Below are 17,262 nucleotides of genomic sequence, written 5' to 3' on the forward strand. Positions count from 1 at the left end.
TTGGCCTCCCAAAGTGCTGGGATGACAGGTGTCAGCCACTATGCCTGGGCTCACCTTTATTCTTTTTCAAAATTGTTTTAACTATTCTAATTTCCCTGCCTATCTATATAAATTTCAGAATTAGCTTGTCTATATGTACAAGAAAATCTACTGGAACTGGAATTGCATGAAATCTGTGGACCAATTTAGGGAGAATTGATATCTTTACTCTTTTGATTCTATGAAAGTGATATGTCTCTCCATTTATTTAGATCTTTGATTTCTTTCATCAGCAATTTATAGTTTTTTGGCATATAGGTCATATGTAGATTTTATTAGATTTATACTTATTTCATGTTTTTGGAAGTATTTTAAATAGATTTTTTTGTTTACAGTTGTTCATTGAAAAACATTGTCAGTATATAGAAATACAACTGATTTTTGTATGTTGACCTTGTATTCTACAACTTTGCTAAACTCATTTATTACAGGAATTTTTATTTTTTATTTTTGTAGATTTCTTGAGTTTTTTTAATCAATCATGTTGGCTGCAAATTGGGACAGTTTTGTTTTGTTTTGTTTTGTTTTGTTTTGTTTTGTTTTGTTTGTTTGAGACAGAGTCTTGCTCTGTCGCCCAGGCTGGAGTGCAGTGGCGCAATCTCGGCTCACTGCAAGCTTCGCCTCCCGGGTTCATGCCATTCTCCTGCCTCAATCTCCCGAGTAAATGGGACTACAGGCGCCCGCCACCTCGCCCGGCTAATTTTTTACGTTTTTGGTAGAGACGGGGTTTCACCTCGTTAGCCAGGATGGTCTCGATCTCCTGACCTCGTGATCCGCCCATCTCAGCCTCCCAAAGTGCTGGGATTACAGGTGTGAGCCACCGGGAACAGTTTTATTTCTTCCTAATCTAGTGCTACCTGTGCTTTCTTTGCGATTCATTATAGAAAAGAAACTTTTTGTTTCTCTTGTGTCCTAAATGCCTTAACCGGAACCTCCATCACAGATAGAAGTGTTGAGAGTGGACATCCCTGCCTTGTTCCTGATCCTCAGGGAAAGTGTCCAGACTCTGTTACTTATGATGTTAGCAGTGGGCTTTTTGTAAATGTACTTTCTCAGATTGAGGAAGTTTCCTTCTATTTCTAGTTGATAGTTTTTCTCATTAATAGGTGTTAGATTTTATCAGATGCTTTTTCTGAATCATTTGATAATGATGTAGTATTTCTTTTTTAGATTCTTGATATGTGGTGTGTTACATTGATTTTTTTTCCACATTTTTGAATTGTATAAAAGTTTTGCAAAAATTCATCTACTATAATTAAAGCAAAGGAAAGTTCAAGAAATGCAAAGCAACCCAGTGTGGTGGCTCACACCTGTAATCCCAGCACTTTGAGGGGGCAAGGTGGGAGGATCACTTGAGGCCAGGAGTTTGAGACCAGCCTGGGCAACATAGCAAGACCCATCTCAAAATTTTTTAAAAGTTAAAAAAAATGCAAAGCTGCCTATATTGCTTAGAAATACGGTAGATGTGATAAAGCTGTAATGAATCACAAAGAAAGCACAGGTAGGAAAATAGGTACTTCTACAGCAGGAGCCAGAGGCTGGGCTCTGAAAAGACACAACAACCCTCCCAGTGATTTGATTGGCACATTCTGATTCTCTTACCTGTGCTTTCCCAAGACTTTGCTATATTGTTTCTTTTTAGATCTCAACTACTTCACAAATACTCTGTTATATTTGCTTATCAGTTATGTATGTGTATATTAATGAGTTAAAAAAAAAAAAAAACGGGGGTCTGGGGATGCATGACCTTCCGAAAAATGGTTTATGCAGCCTTCCTTCCTGGGATGCCATGCTGACCACCCTCTTCCCTCAGGAATCTGCAGAATCTGCTGATCCTGACTGCCATCAAGGCAGACCGCACACGGGTCATGGAGTACATCAGCCGCCTGGACAACTATGACGCACTGGACATTGCGAGCATCGCTGTCAGCAGCGCGCTGTATGAGGAGGCCTTCGCCATCTTCCACAAGTTTGATATGAATGCTTCAGCAATCCAGGTGGGCTGCTGAGTGCAAGCATGTTGGACCTAGCACCCTCTGCCACACCATGAGTGTGCCCTGCAAGCCCTTGTCCTCTCCAAGGGTGTCAGACACTCTGGTTGTCTAGTGCATCTCTTTGTGCTCTTCTCTGCTCCTCACCAGCAACCCATCTTCCCAGCCTGCTAGACCCTTGTCTTGACCTTCTCTGCGGGTGCTCCTTCCATTGGCTGTTAGTCTGCCCCTGCCCGATCACTCCCCTGGACTTGGGTACCGACCCAATGTCATCGGTCAGCCCTGGTGACACAAACGTTTGATTTTCAGAGGCACTCACACCTTACCCTCAATGACAACCATTCCAGCCCTCTGCACTATGCTGCTCACCCTCATACTCCCCATTCCCCCATCTCCTCAGCAGGAGCTTTTCAGGATCCAAGGTCAGGTTCCCAGAGCAGGCCCTCCAGCCCTCCCTGCCTGCCCCTCCACCTCCCCAAGAACTCTTCTTCTTTAAACTGCAGCCCTTTCTTCCCAGTCTATGAACCTTTTCTGGTTTTATTTCCAAATCAGTTGTAAACCGCAGGACATCTTCTGAACTGCTCTCCTACCAATTATCTTTATGTTATTGCCTCTTCCTTTACCTTGTTTCTATACCTGCTGTGAAACCCCCAATCCAGGAGCCCTTCTTTTGTGCCCCCTCATGGGCTCTGGCCTTGCTTTGAGACAGACCAGCTCATCATATTAGGGGGCGGCTGATGCTGCCACCACCTCCACTACTATATAGTGGTGGTCCTCACTGCTATGCAGTCTGCCAGGCTGCTCAGCAAGCCTGTTTCTGCCTGGTGAGCAATCTTATTCCCCACAGCAATTCTTGTGAACTCTTCTACAGTTTCTATGCTCTGTTGCACTGTCTTTCTTCCCAAGGTCAGGAGCAAGTCCCATGTCCTACACCCAGCCCAGAAAGCTTAACCTGGATATCTCCATCTCTGTGCCTCTTTGTTGGAGTGTCTCTTCTTTGTTCAGCATCCGCCTTCTCATATAATGGCTCTTGTCTCTCCCCTCAACCTGTCCATCTGAGAAATGCTTAGTACCTGATTGCTTCCGACAGAATTGAAGTGGTCATGAAGCTTTAGGCAGAACAGGGAACCAAGCAAAAATGTGTCTGTCTTTTGGAGCTGACTAGGTGTTGCAGAGAGTGGAGTCCTCTCATAACCCCTAGGTCCTGATCGAGCACATTGGAAACCTGGACCGGGCATATGAGTTTGCGGAGAGATGCAGTGAGCCTGCGGTGTGGAGTCAGCTGGCCCAAGCCCAGCTCCAGAAAGACTTGGTGAAGGAAGCCATCAACTCCTATATCAGAGGGGACAACCCTTCCTCTTACCTGGAAGTTGTTCAGGCAGCCAGCAGGAGCAGTAAGTGAATCCCCTCTCCCTGGGGCTCTGTGTCTCACTGATGCAAAACCTGGCTGAAGCAAGAAGTTGAAGAGATTCTCACAAATCTCTACGTATAATGTATCCAGAGATACCAGAGGGCACATCTACGTGAAAGTTTCCCACAAGGGTCTGAGATAAACGTTATTCTGTTATTGACACCAGCTCTTTAGTTGACTGTTGCCCTCCTTTATAAGATGAGGTCATTTAAGCACACTAGATATCTCAGTATCGCCACTGTAGTAATTTTAAAGTCAGTGACAGGCCCACAGATTCCCAGGGATCTTCTGGTGTTTCAAGTTGATTGTGGCACCCACCTCTCTGATGTCCAGAACAAGCGTTCTGTCTCCTGGCAAAGTCTTTTCTCAGGGAGGCGGCCTGAGTGTGGCTCTGCCCCTCCCTTCCTCCCTTCTGAGCTATGGATCTGCTTAGTGAGCATAATCAAGACCTCCTAGACATTATCTGGAGTCTGAGTTCCCAGGGAGACCTAACGAGAGGGTAAATGTGTCTGGCTGAGGACAGAATGGAGGAATTGAGCCCTTGTTTAAAATTATCAGCTCTGGGTTAACCTATCTTTGTTTTCTGTCTTTAGACAACTGGGAGGATCTAGTTAAATTTCTGCAGATGGCCAGGAAAAAGGGCCGTGAGTCCTATATAGAGACTGAACTTATATTTGCCTTGGCTAAAACCAGCCGTCTTTCTGAGCTAGAAGATTTTATTAATGGACCCAACAATGCCCACATCCAGCAGGTAGGCCATGCCCCCTGGGCCTAAATCTGACTGGCAGTGCACAGCCCCCTCCTGAGGTCAGGAATTTGCAGCCAACCTGGTCAACATGGCAAAACCCCGTCTCTACTAAAAATACCAAAATTATCCAGGCCTGGTGGCGCATGCCTATAGTCCCAGCTACTCTGAAGGCTGAGGCAGGAGAATCGCTTGAACCCAGGAGGTGGAGGTTGCAGTAAGCCAAGATAGCACCACTACGCTCCAGCCTGGGTGACAGAGCGAGACTCCATCTCAAAAAAAAAAAAAAGAAAAGAAAAGAAAATTAATAGCTTGTGTCACTAATAATCAGATAACATAATGGGGAAGAAAACGTTCCTTTTTTAATAGGAATAAGGCCAGAACATTTAAACCTTAACCATAAATAAAAGTTTTAAATAATTGTGGAGTCTGCCATGTAGATAAAATGTTACCCCTGGAAAATGTGATAAAGAGACATGAAGAGATAATGGAATGTATTATAACTCTATATTAATTACAAGTACACTCTTCTTGGAGGAATGCACATAATTTATTGAAATGAATAACAACAAAGTGGGCTGGGCACAGTGGCTCATGCCTGTAATCCCAGCACTTTGGGAGGCCGAGGTGGGAGGATCGCTTGGGCATGGGAGTTCAAGACCAACCTGGGCAACATAATGAGACCCCATCTCTAAAAGGAAAAGAAAAAAAACAACAAAATGAACTTTGAGCTTTCTATTTCAAAATTAGTTCCAAGTAGTTGTTGGGGCTGGGCCCGGTGGGTCACACCTGTAATCCTAACTCTGGGAGATAGAGGTGGGAAGATCACTTGAGCCCAGGAGTTCAAGACCAGCCTGGACAACATAGTGAGACCCCCATCTCTACAAAAAACTAAAAAATATTAGCCGAGTGTGTGGCATGCGTTTGTAGTCACAGCTACTTGGAAGGCTGAAGTGGGAAGATCGCTTGAGTCCAGGAGGTCAAGGCTGCAGTGAGCTGTGATCGGGGCACTGCACTCCAGCCTAGGCAACAGAGCGAGACCCTGTCTTTAAAATACAAACAAACAACAAGAAGAAAACAAAGGGGTGAAGAGTCTGTAATCCCAGCACTTTGGGAGGCCAAGGCAGGTGGATCACTTGAGGTCAGGAGTTCAAGACCAGCCCAGGCAAAATGGAGAAACCCACTCTCTACCAAAAATTCAAAAATTAACCAGGCATTGTGGCACATCCTGTAGTCCCAGCTATTTGGGAGGCTGAGATGGGAGAATCACTGGAGCCTGGGGAAGTCAAGGCTGCAATGAGCTGTAATCATGCTACTGCACTCCAACCTGGGTGACACAGTGAGAACCCTGTGTCAAAAAAAAAAGAAAAAAGGGTTGGAAATTAGGTTAAAGTTTTGAAAGGTATTAAAAGTTCATCATGTAATTCTGTAACCAAGTAAAATGCCAGATGAAAGGATAAAAGGTAAAATTGAGCTTTACTTAAAATTTTTTTAATATGTATTTGAATTTTGCATGAGAAAGGAATTTTAAGCATGAAACCAGTGGAAGAAAGCATAAAGGAAAATATCAGTTCAGCTAATACATGAATATTTGAAATATACCTGTAGAGTTTTATTATTTCTAAACATGGACCTAGTAAGTCTAGATGTAAAAATCTATCCCAAGAAAGTAGAAAAAATCCACATAGCTTTACCTATAAATATTTAATCATTGCAGCATGATTATGCAAATAAAAATTAAAAGCCAATGTCTGGCAAAAGGAAATAGTACTTTTGTTTTGCTTTGAAACAGGGTCTCCTCTGTTACCCAGGCTGGAGTGCAGTGGCACGATCTCAGCTGACTGCATCCTGAACTTCCTGAGCTCAAGCCATCCTCCCACCTCAGCCTCCCCGAGCAGCTGGGACCACAGGTGCACGCTACCACTCCCAGCTAATTTTTGTATTTTTGGTAGAGATGGGGTTTCACCATGTTGCCCAGGCTGGTCTCGAACTCCTGTGCTCAAACCGTCTGCCTGCCTCAGCCTCCCAAAGTGCTGGGATTATAGGCATGAGCCACCGCACCCGGCCAAAAAATAGTTAAATAACAACATCCATCAATGAAGTATAATACAAATGAGAACAGTGAACAACTCTGGGATTTGGAATTGGCAATATCATATTACTTTTCTTTTACTTGCCTGTGTTTGCAAAGTTTTTTTTTTTTTAAATCAGTGATCGTGCAACTTTAGAAATTGCTCTTATAATCCAAAAAGTAGTTAAAATAATAGAAAACAAAGCCTTGCCCCAATCCCCCTCTGGGTTAGTAACAGGATTCTCCTGAGTCAGAGGCGCTGCGGGCCAGAGCAGAAGCTCCCTCATATAGGGCTGGCTGGGTGGGGCAGAGGTGCACCTGGCTCTTTACCTATGTTCATAGTGGCCCCAGGCCTAGCAAGCTCTCTGCCTTCTGCTGTCCCCTGAGACAGGGGCCAGTAACCTTCAGCCTGGGGGCCAGATCCAGCCCATTGCCTGGTTTGTGTACGTTTCCCACAGTCTGGCATCAGCTGACTGCACCTACATAATGTCATTTAACTCATTTTCTCTGTGTTTCCTGTAAATTGGCAGTAACAAGTCTTACATGGTTATCCCTTTGATAGAATACTTAATTTATACATTCGTCACCTTTTATTAAATATCAGCTGTGTGCCAGGGTAGGGGCTATGGATGTAGCAGGGAAAATAGTAATCAGATTTCTGCCCCATGGATCATAAGATTCTTAAAAATACTGTGGTCTTTTAAATGGTGAGTATAAGGAGCTAAGTGAAGCGGGGCAGGGATAGGAAGTGTTTAAACGGTGTGGGTGTGACAGTGGACATTCTGGTTTTAGAAAGGGCCCCTGGGTAGGTGCTGAGTCTGTATACCTCTGGGGAGGAGCTCTTAGAACAAGACAGCAGGGCAAGTGCAAGGGTCCTGTGAGGAGCATTGTGGGGTGCAGGAGCCCATGGCTGGAACACAGCCATCCAGCAAGAGAGGCTTGGGGGGCGATAGGAGAGGCAGCTATTGATCTCTGCGGGTCAGGACTTCAGGGGCCATCATCAGGACTCTGGCTTCTGCTCTGGGTGAGACTGGACATTTTGAGCAGAGGAGGAAAGTGATCTGGTATAGGGGTCAGCAGAACCCCTCTGGCTGCTATGCTACAAACAGAGCAAAGGACAAGGGTAGAGCAGGGAGTGCGTAGAGGAGGATGGTGCAGTGATGTCACAAGGGGCAGCGACAGCAGATAAAGTGAGCAAGGCAAGTGCAAAGCGTAGTCAGCTTCTGGATGTGTGTTGAAGGCAGAGCTAACAGTGTGTGCTGCCAAGAGGGGTGTGAGAAGAGAAGCAGTGAGGGTGGGTTAAGTTTGGGGGTGTGGGGGTCACACTCACCAGTGTGGGGACACTGTGTGAGGACTGCCTGGGGGCATCAGGACTCATTTGGACAAGTCAGACCTCTAGTAGATGCCATGTGAATCTGTCCTGCTGGAAGTAGGAGTTAGGTTTTAGAGGAGAAGCCCAGACTAGAGATGTGCATGGGCAGCCTCCAGGGACAGGCAGCACCCACAGCCGCCACCCGTGTAGGGGAGCATGGGAGTGGGGATGTGGCGCTGGGGAGGGGATGGGCCAAAGAAATCAGAGCACCCCAAAGCCCCACAGCAGGGAGAGGGGGAGATGGAGAGTGGCCAGCGAGGTGGGAAAAAAGCAGGCAGGGTTGTCCAGAAAACCATGTCTGCGTCTGTGGAGGAGCAGTGACCCTGGCAGAGGGGCTGGCAGAAGCCTGATTGGAGTGGATTGCAGAGAGAATAGGAAGACAGGGGACAGCTGTTATAGACACACGGATACTCCCTGAGAACTGTGCTCTGATGAGAAGCATGGAAACAGGCTGACAGCCCCCAGGTAAGTTGAGGGCAGAGCAAGTTGGATTCGTTTTGTTTTGTTTATTTTATTTTATTTATTTTATTTTATTTTTTATTTATTTTATTTTTTATTTTATTATTTATTTTTTTGAGGTGGAGCTTTGCTCTTGTCTCCCAAGCTAGAGTGCAATGGTATAATCTCAGCTCACTGCAACCTCTGCCTCCCAGGTTCAAGCCATTCTCCTGCCTCAGCCCTCCCGAGTAGCTGGGATTACAGGTGCCCGCCATCATGCTCAGCTAATTTTTCTATTTGTAGTAGAGACAAGGTTTCACCATATTGGCCAGGCTGGTCTCGAACTCCTGACCTCAGGTGATCCACCTGCCTCAGCCTCTCAAAGTGCTGAGATTACAGGTGTGAGCCACCGTGGCTGGCCAGTTTTGTTTTATTTTAAACTAGAGAAAAGAACAGTGGTTCTTTAAGCTTGTCAGAGTGAATGAGTGCAGAAGGTGATGCTGATGCAGGGATTTGCTGAAACCCTGACATGGAGCATGTGGAGAGGGGGTCGGGGCATCCATGGAGCAGACCTTGGTGGCATGGGAAGGACATCCACGGACACTGTGCTGTGAAAGGCTCTCCTGGTTGTTTTCTCAGGAAAAGGGAAGCCAAATACTCAGCTTGAGGAATCGTTAGAGCTTTGAGAGGAGAAGGAGATATGAAAGAGTTGACATGAGAGATGCCATGGATAATGGAAGGTGGGGTGGTGCGGGAGGTGCCGTGGATGACAGAAGTAGGATGGGTAGTGTTGCCAGCGCATTTGATGTTAGCCTTCATGAATTTAGAGAGACCCATCAGCACTTTGGGGTTCTGCTGTCAGTGTTTAGCTCTGCAGCCACAGGTATGGAATGGGCAGAGAACTAGTTCTGAGCAGGACTGAGAACAGTCAGGAGAGTCAAGGGTTCTGCTGTCTGCATTTAGCTCTGCAGCCACAGGTAGGGAATGGGCAGAGAACTAGTTCTGAGCAGGACTGAGAACTATCAGGAGAATCAAAGGTGAGTGCCAGGAGCTGGGCAGCATGAGCTGGGGCCACCAGCTGGGGCAAGTGCAGTGCAATTTGGGCATGGACAGGGCTGCAGGAATTCAGTCTGGTCACTGGACTGGTGGAGTTGAGGTGCTCAGGATGGTGAGCTAGGCGGTGCTAGGTAGAGGAGGTACTTGTGGCAGGTTCCCAGGGCTGGCAGCTCTCTTCTGAGGTGTAAGGTATGGCTATAGCAGTGACTTGTTCTTGTGAGCAGAACAAGGTTCCCAGATCATAGGAAGTCAAGTAAATTGCCAGAGAAGGAGAAGGATTTGTAAATGGCATCAGGAACTAGGGCTGGTGCGTGATACCTGACACAAGATTGGTTGTCAGCAGTTTTTATTGAGGAGGAAGGGGAACAGCTTGGAAGCAGCAAGGAGCACAGCTCCTCAGCCCAGGCCCAGTAGGGTACAAATGTAGTAGGTGACAGCTGGGGCCTGAGACATGCCCGAACGCAGGGTTATGTAGGAGCAGGCAAGTAGAAGCGACCCCTGAGGTGGAGGAGGGTGTCCAGGGACTGGAAAGCCAAGGCCAACTTCATCTGTTCACTGGTGCGATCAGAAAGATACTTACCACCCTAGCAAACAGAGTAATACCTCTGCCATCTAGGCACTTGAAAGCAACCCTGGAGAAATCTTCCCATTGAAGGGTGTCTCAGTCGAGCTACCCTATTATCCATAGGTTGGAGACCGCTGTTACGAGAAGGGAATGTACGAGGCTGCCAAGCTGCTCTATAGCAATGTTTCTAACTTTGCCTGCCTGGCTTCCACCTTGGTTCACCTCGGTGAGTATCAGGCAGCAGTGGACAACAGCCGCAAGGCCAGCAGCACCCGGACGTGGAAGGAGGTGAGCTGCGGGCAACTGCAGACAGCAGAGTGTGCTCTGGACAGGAGTGCTCTCCGTGTCCTTTGTGTTCTGCTTGGTACTCTTCTGCCATATGGGATGAGCCTGGGTGCTGGTCTTTTGCCCAGGCAGGGGTCTGAACCCTTGGGATTCTCAGAGTCTCTAAGCTAGTGTTCGTAGTTGGAACAGAGGCCCCAGAGAATCCGATCTCTGACCAGTTGGCCCCCAGAGGCAGCCTCAATAGCATGGAATTATCCATATTATAAGTATTTTCATAACCCTTTTTAATCATGTCACCTTATTTGTATAATCATTGTAAATTTACATTATTGGTCCTTTGTGGCAAATTGGTAAATTGTCTCGAGGCTCTCTGATAATATCAGAATCATCTTTAAGTAGAAAAATCTGTGAAAAAATATCCAAAACAGCATTGTTTAATGAAAGACTAAAATTAGCCTAAAGGTCCAATGTCAAGGCCTTTTTGTTTGTTTTGTTTTTGTTTTTGAGATGGAGTCTAGCTCTGTCGCCTAGGCTGGAGTGCAGTGGCGCCATCTCGGCTCACTGCAAGCCACACCTCCCGGCTTCACACTATTCTCCTGCCTCAGCCTCCCGAGTAGCTGGGACTACAGGCGTCCGCCACCACGCCTGGCTAATTTTTTTGTATTTTTTAGTAGAGACGAGGTTTCTTGATCTCCTGACCTCATGATCTGCCTGCCTTGGCCTCCCAAAGTGCTGGCGTTCAGGGGTGTGAGCCACCGTGCCTGGCTTTCTTTGTTTTTTGAGATGGAGTCTTGCTCTGTTGCCTAGGCTGGAGTGCAGTGGTGTGATCTCAGCTTACTGCAACCTCTGCCTCCCGGGTTCAAGCGATTCTCCTGCCTCAGCCTCCTGAGTAGCTGGGATTACAGGCGCATGCCACCAAGCCCGGCTAATTTTTGTTATTTTTAGTAGAAACAGTGTTTCACCGTGTTGGCTAGGCTAGTCTCGAACTCCTGACCTCAAGTTGTCCGCCCGCCTCGGCCTCTCAAATTGCTGGTATTACAGGCATGAGCCACCGCGCCTGGCCAAGGCCTTTGTTAATGTATGCATTACAACTCTACCCTGTTGTTTAAGATGAATAGGCAGAGTTGCAGGAAAAGATGTTGCCAGTATTATGCGAGGAATATGTCATCATGCAGAATGTATGATGTGATTCCACTATACATATGTGAGAGATTTGTCAGGGGCTGGTGTACGTATCACACATAGGAAACAGTGGGCCAAAGATTGTATCTCAAGTTAATGACACTGGCTTATGTGATTATTTTGTTTATCTTCATGTTCTGCTTTCTCTACCTTGGGAACATGTGCTGTGTATAGAAGGTGGGAGAAGCAGGGAAACTGCATGGCACACCCAGCTCTGTGGTGCAGGGTTGGTCCTGTCAGTTCTCTCAGAAAGCGCAGCTGAAGGGCCTCTCTGCACAGGAGAATCCTGTACTTCTCAAGGCTTGTTATCATTAAGTATACATACTGTACAGTGCAGAAAACAAAAGTAGTCTAAAAAATTATTAAAGCAGCCCGGGCACAGTGGCTCACGCCTATAATCCCAGCACTTTGGGAGGCCGAGGCAGGCAGATCACGAGGTCAGGAGATCAAGACCATCCTGACTAACATGGTGAAACCCCGTCTCTACTAAAATACAAAATTAGCCGGGCGTGGTGGTGGGCGCCTGTAGACCCAGCTACTCGGGAGCCTGAGGCAGGAGACTGGTGTGATCCCGGGAGGCAGAGGTTGCAGTGAGCCAAGATCGTGCCACTGCACTCCAGCCTGGGTGACAGAGCGAGACTCCGTCTCAAAAAAAAAAATTATTAAAGCAAACTCCCCGTGAAAACAACACTCAGATGAGATGTACTCCGATGGTCATTATTTTTTAGCCTTCCTTTTCAAACCCCAAACCTGGAATTCCAGTATGACTTTCCCGCCACCTGAACAAAACTCAGGGCCTAAGAAGTAATGCACGAACTTTCTTCTTTCTGTGGTCTCAAACACCTCCTTGGCCTGCAGATTATAAATGTCATATTTTTTCCTCCCAGTCTTGTACAGTTCATCCTAGAGTTAGCTACTTGTTCAGAATCCAACTTAAAACACCCCACTGGCTGGTATTTCTGCATTTGCAACTGTGTCCCTTGTAAGTCAGCTGCTGTGGTGCTGTGTCCTGTCTTGGGGACCCTCACGCTTGCCCTCCATCCCCTAGGTGTGCTTTGCCTGCGTGGATGGACAGGAGTTCCGCCTCGCACAGCTGTGTGGTCTTCACATCGTCATTCATGCAGATGAGCTGGAGGAGCTGATGTGCTATTACCAGGTGACCAGATGATCCCTGCTGGTAATGCAGATGACAAGTGATGCCTAAATACGCCACACAGAGGCACGGTCATCCCCTTAGCATGTGACCGTCACAGTGCTGCATCTGCAGATTTGAAGCATGGCCCCAAGGGGAGGATTCATGTGTTAGATGGTCATTTATAAACTAAATTCAATTGCCTTGTTAGCGATCCTCGACCTCGTGGCTGGCTGGAATTTTGTGTTTTAAAGTTCTCTCCATCCTTTCGTGTTATTGGGCCTTCAGAAACTCAGTCAGTGGCTTGCATGCCAGGAACAACCCTTGGAGGGTTGCTGAGAATACTAGGCTGGTGTTGACGGAGCTCTGGTCCATAGCCTAGTTCCCCAGTGTGTAGCCCCAGGAGTCTGTTTATCAATTACCATAGGGACAAAGCAGGGGCAAGAGAGGGAACCCCACATGGACCCTTTGGAAGGGCGGGGCCCTTTGTGTTCATGCTGTAGGTGGGCTCTCTCGAGTGGTTGGTAGACAGTGATTTTGTGTTTAGGGACCTGGGCTTCCACTTGTGGGATTCCTAGAGCCGCATGACACTCCAGGTATGGTTAGTCAAGGCAGATGAAGATGGGATGTGACTCTGCTCAGCAGTGTTACCATAGCCATGGAACTTGAGCCCCAAACCCCTCACTACATGAGACATCGTCTGGAGGGGCTCGCACCAGCGCCAGAGTGTCTAGATATCAGGCTGGGTATGATGACTTTTCAATGAGAAATGCTTTCCCACCCCAGAGAGGCGCCTGAGAAATGAACTGGAAAGCCAACAGGGAGGGTAATCAACCAGTACAGGGCTGACAAAAGAACAATTTAGTCAGCAAATATTTGAGTACCTACTATGTGCTGGGCATTATTCTCAATAATTGTATCAGTGAACAAAACAGAAAAGCCTCTATTTAATTGAATTGGCATTCAGCAAGGTTGGCAGGCAAGCAACAAACCTAGTGAATAATTATATAGTGTGTTTGAAGGTGATGAGTTATAGAGGAAAGTGGAGCCGGTTTGAGGGCATGGGAGTGCCTGGATGGAGTTTCATGAAGGGGCGGTCAAGGTAGCAGCAATTGATGGGGTGACATTTGAGCAAAGACCTGAAGAAATAGAAGGATTTGGTCATGAGGACATTTGAGGGAAGGGTCAGTGGCCAGGCAAAGTCCTGGGGCAGGAGTGTGCTGTGTATTCAAGGAAGGGGCTGGAACCAGAGATGGGGCAGGGAGGCTGATGGAGGGCCAGATCTCAGGCTGTTAGGAAGGCCATGGACTGTACTTGGGATGGGTGCAGGGCTGACAGGGGTAAAAGGATCATGGTGGCTCATGTGCTGAGACCACATACTTGAGAAGTAGGGACAGGAGCCAGGAGAGCAGCTAGAGGCTGTTGCAGTGGTCTAGGCGAGAAGGGACAGTGACTCTGACTAGGGTGGTGGTGACAGGGTGAGAGGTGATCAGGCCATCAGGACTGGGTATGTGCTTTAAACGAGCAGCCACCCTGATATGCTAATGCACTGATGTGGAGTGAGAGAGAAAAGCCCGGGAGAACTCCATTTGGTTTTGGCTTGAACAAGTAGAAATATGGAGTTATCACCAGTGGATGAGGGGAAGACTGAAGGGGCAGCGTGGGAGGGAAGGACAGGAATTACTTTTGGACACGTGGTGCTAAGTCTTGAGCTGCCCGCTGCATGTTCAGGTGGGAGCATTAGGTAGGCAGCTGGAGACAGATCTGGAGCTCCACAGAGGAGGAGCCTAGCTAGAGCAGTGAACCCAGAGTTGCTGACATACAGGTGATCCATGTCCATCTATGTTTGCCTGCAGTCCCCTGGGGATGAGTGTAGGTGAAAAGACCAGACTGCCCAACAGGGATGGGCTGAGGAGGAGAGCAGGAGCAGCCAGGACAATGGGAAGAAAACCCAGAGAGTGTGCTGGCTCCTGGATGCATTGGGGAAGAGGGAGCGGTCAGCAGGGCCAGGGCCTGCTGCTGAGCAGACAGCAGGATGGCAGGGCCAGGGGGATGCTCGTGACCTGAAGCTTGGGGGAGACTCAGCCTGATGGTGGCTGGAGAGAATAGGGAGAGGAATGGGAATGATTGTTGTGAGGAGTGTTTGCTGCAAAGGAAAGTAGAAAAAAATGGGATGGTAACTAGCAGGCACATTGGGTCGAGAGGAGGTGTTTAGGACAGGAGGATAAGTGGGATGCTTGCTGAACCCAGCTGTGGAGAGCGAAGATAAGGCAGGAGAGAAATGAGGAGTCACCAGAGCAGTGGCCTTGGTAGGCAAGCAGGTGGGATGGAGCTACAGGCTGGGCAGATTCCAGACAGGAGCACAGGCGGCATGTCTGCAGCTGATTGGGGGGTGTAGATGCTGCTGGCAGACAAGTGTGCCACTGGGAAATGAGGTTAGTCTGAGAGTGGAGGGGGCACAGAAGGTGTCCTCCTTAGGAAAACGAGGTGTAAGGTGATCCTCTAGGTTGGGCCCTCCCAGGGCTGTGGTGGTTAGAGTAAAGGGAAAGGGTCACATGGCTGGGTGTTTCTGCATGCTGAGCAGGCTGTAACCAGACATCTGGTCTTGTCCAGGGAGCATGTCAGAGGGGTGTGGGGCTGAATGCAAGGGGCTGGCCATCATAATTAGGGACACAGTGAAACAATAGCCACATGGCATCATGAGTGGAGTTGAAGGCTTGTTGGAGCCAGGATCTCAGTAATGAGCTGTGGCAAGGGATTAAAATAAATCATTCCCAGACCCTGTTACCAACCACTTCCTACTTTTTTTCTAATTCTTTTCATAAAATTGGCAATACTAATTTGCACTTACTAAACTTGAAAATTGTAGTGCAGTGTGCCACTGGTAATTGTCAGATGATCCAATAAGTTGCTAAGTAAATGGCATGATCTGTAGCACAGTATGTACACACGCTTTCTTCACACGCGCCTCCTCCGCATCATTCCCAGTCACCAGCACGGCCCCTGCGGCATGGGCGTGGGCTGGAGGGTGGCTGCTGGAGGCATGCAATTGCGCTGCCCCACGTATGCCTGTTGGTCTGCTAGGATCGCGGCTACTTTGAGGAGCTGATCTCAATGTTGGAGGCGGCCCTGGGCCTGGAGCGGGCCCACATGGGCATGTTCACAGAGCTGGCCATCCTCTACTCCAAATTCAAGCCACAGAAGACGCTGGAGCACCTGGAGCTTTTCTGGTCCCGTGTCAACATCCCAAAGGTACCGTGTGCTCCTTACAGTCTGGCAGCCGTGGCCACGTGCGGCACAAGCCGACCCTGGCCTCCTTGTCCAGGTTCTGAGGGCTGCAGAGCAGGCACACTTGTGGGCTGAGCTGGTGTTCCTCTACGACAAGTACGAGGAGTACGACAATGCCGTGCTCACCATGATGAGCCACCCCACTGAAGCGTGGAAGGAGGGTCAGTTCAAGGACATCATTACCAAGGTAAGAGGGGATACAGAGCGCCAGCTCCTGCCAGCCTCTGCCAGGCCCTATTCTGGGTGTGGGGGAATGGGCAGGTGGGAGTGGAATGAGTGTCAGCATGCCCCCATGTTGTGTGTGCGTTCACTTGTTTGAGTCCACCACCCTCTGGGCAGGTGGTGGTAATTCCATCTTTGAAGGGAACTGACACTTAAGAAGGACAGGTGACCTGTCTAACGATGCACAGCTGAGCTGTGGGCAGGGTCAGGCCAGCATGCAGCCATGTCCCTATGGCCCTGTGACCCTGCCTGCCCCTCCCACCACATCACGCCCTCGTGGCCAGGCCTCAGTTTGCTCTTCCTTCTGCCCTGTCAGCTCAGGGCTCCCACCCCCACTTCCTGTGGTTGTTTTTCACCATCGGACCTTTTTTTTTTTTTTTTTTTTCCTCTGTATTTAGAAATGAAGTTCTTTGGGGTCAGGTTTTATTTAATTTAAGTACACTTAGGTTTTCCATTCAAATCGTTTTCCCACTTTATGACCTTAAAGAGTCAACTATTAAAGTTGGAATAAAGGATTCCAATAGTGTTTAAAAACAATTAAGCTGTAGAATGTCAATGTTTGGACACCTAAAAAGAAAATGTTTCTTTTAATGATTAGAAATGTAATCACTTATATACCAAAGAAAGGGTCCATATGGACCACTGAATTTATTAATATTTTAAATGAAAGCAATTTTCATTCAAATGCTGAGGAAATGTTTCAGCTAGCAATACAAGGGTTTCACATGCACATGGAATGATATTGCAATATGGAAAGGATATGGAGGGAAGAAAACAATTAAAGATCAGAAATGTTAAACAGAAAATTTGAAGGAAGGACAGGAAGCAGATGAGTGAAAGGCGGAGGGATGCCATCTTCAGGGAAGGAAGGGGCTTTATTTCTGAGTTCTGGCTGCTTCCATAGGAAGCAGATTCGGAGCAGCTTCTGCAGGTGGTAAGGGGACTCCTACAGATAGCCTAGGCTCAGCTGAGACACTGACATGAACCCACAAAGCAAGTGAAGGCACAGAATGATGTGGGTAGCAAAGGTGGGGACCTGCCACATGCCAAGGGGAGAGTGGAAAGGTGCACAGAGGTAAATTGCACATGTGTGTCACACACGGGTGTTTGTTATACTCAATTATCTCACACCCATAGCATGTAAATTTTAAGCCAAATTTTACTAACCTGAGACCTGGGCTGCTTATATATCCCCTCTAGTACCAGTAGGAAAGTGATGTTTGTCAATCTCATGGAGGNTTTTTTTTTTTTTTTAATTCATGTCTCTCCCCAGCACCAGCAGCCTTACCTGTCTGGGAGTGGGCCTCCATCCTGTAGCCTCACTGGGCTAAACCGGGACCCGAGTTCCTCTGCCAGGAGCCACAGTGTTGGGTGGTGTCGGGTTTGGGTGCCATGGTCAAATGAGCCCTTGTTATTTTATTTCTTGATCTCTTAGAGAGTTCAGCATCAGGACTCACCCCTCTCT

The 17,262-nt window shown here is 47.7% G+C and overlaps 1 protein-coding gene across 9 annotated transcripts in view; it reads left to right on the forward strand.

Annotated features, from left to right (window-relative positions):
• CLTCL1 (clathrin heavy chain like 1) overlaps positions 1–17,262 on the forward strand; it is a 109,664-nt gene that overhangs the window by 76,605 nt on the left and 15,797 nt on the right. For 8 of the 9 annotated variants that reach the window (XR_001882357.1, XM_017856684.1, XM_017856685.1 and 5 more), the window contains 7 exons: positions 1,853–2,036; positions 3,232–3,424; positions 4,035–4,192; positions 9,812–9,976; positions 12,204–12,311; positions 15,372–15,539; positions 15,613–15,762. Coding sequence is in view for 8 of the 9 variants with exons in the window: in XM_017856684.1 (XP_017712173.1) it covers positions 1,853–2,036; positions 3,232–3,424; positions 4,035–4,192; positions 9,812–9,976; positions 12,204–12,311; positions 15,372–15,539; positions 15,613–15,762 (1,126 nt within the window). In the remaining variant the exon portion in view is untranslated. The remainder of the gene's footprint in view (positions 1–1,852; positions 2,037–3,231; positions 3,425–4,034; positions 4,193–9,811; positions 9,977–12,203; positions 12,312–15,371; positions 15,540–15,612; positions 15,763–17,262) is intronic. The other variant, XM_017856681.1, reaches the window with a different exon arrangement.

Source organism: Rhinopithecus bieti, unplaced genomic scaffold, assembly GCF_001698545.2.
Source record: "Rhinopithecus bieti isolate Rb0 unplaced genomic scaffold, ASM169854v2 scaffold_44745, whole genome shotgun sequence".
NCBI lineage: Eukaryota > Metazoa > Chordata > Mammalia > Primates > Cercopithecidae > Rhinopithecus > Rhinopithecus bieti.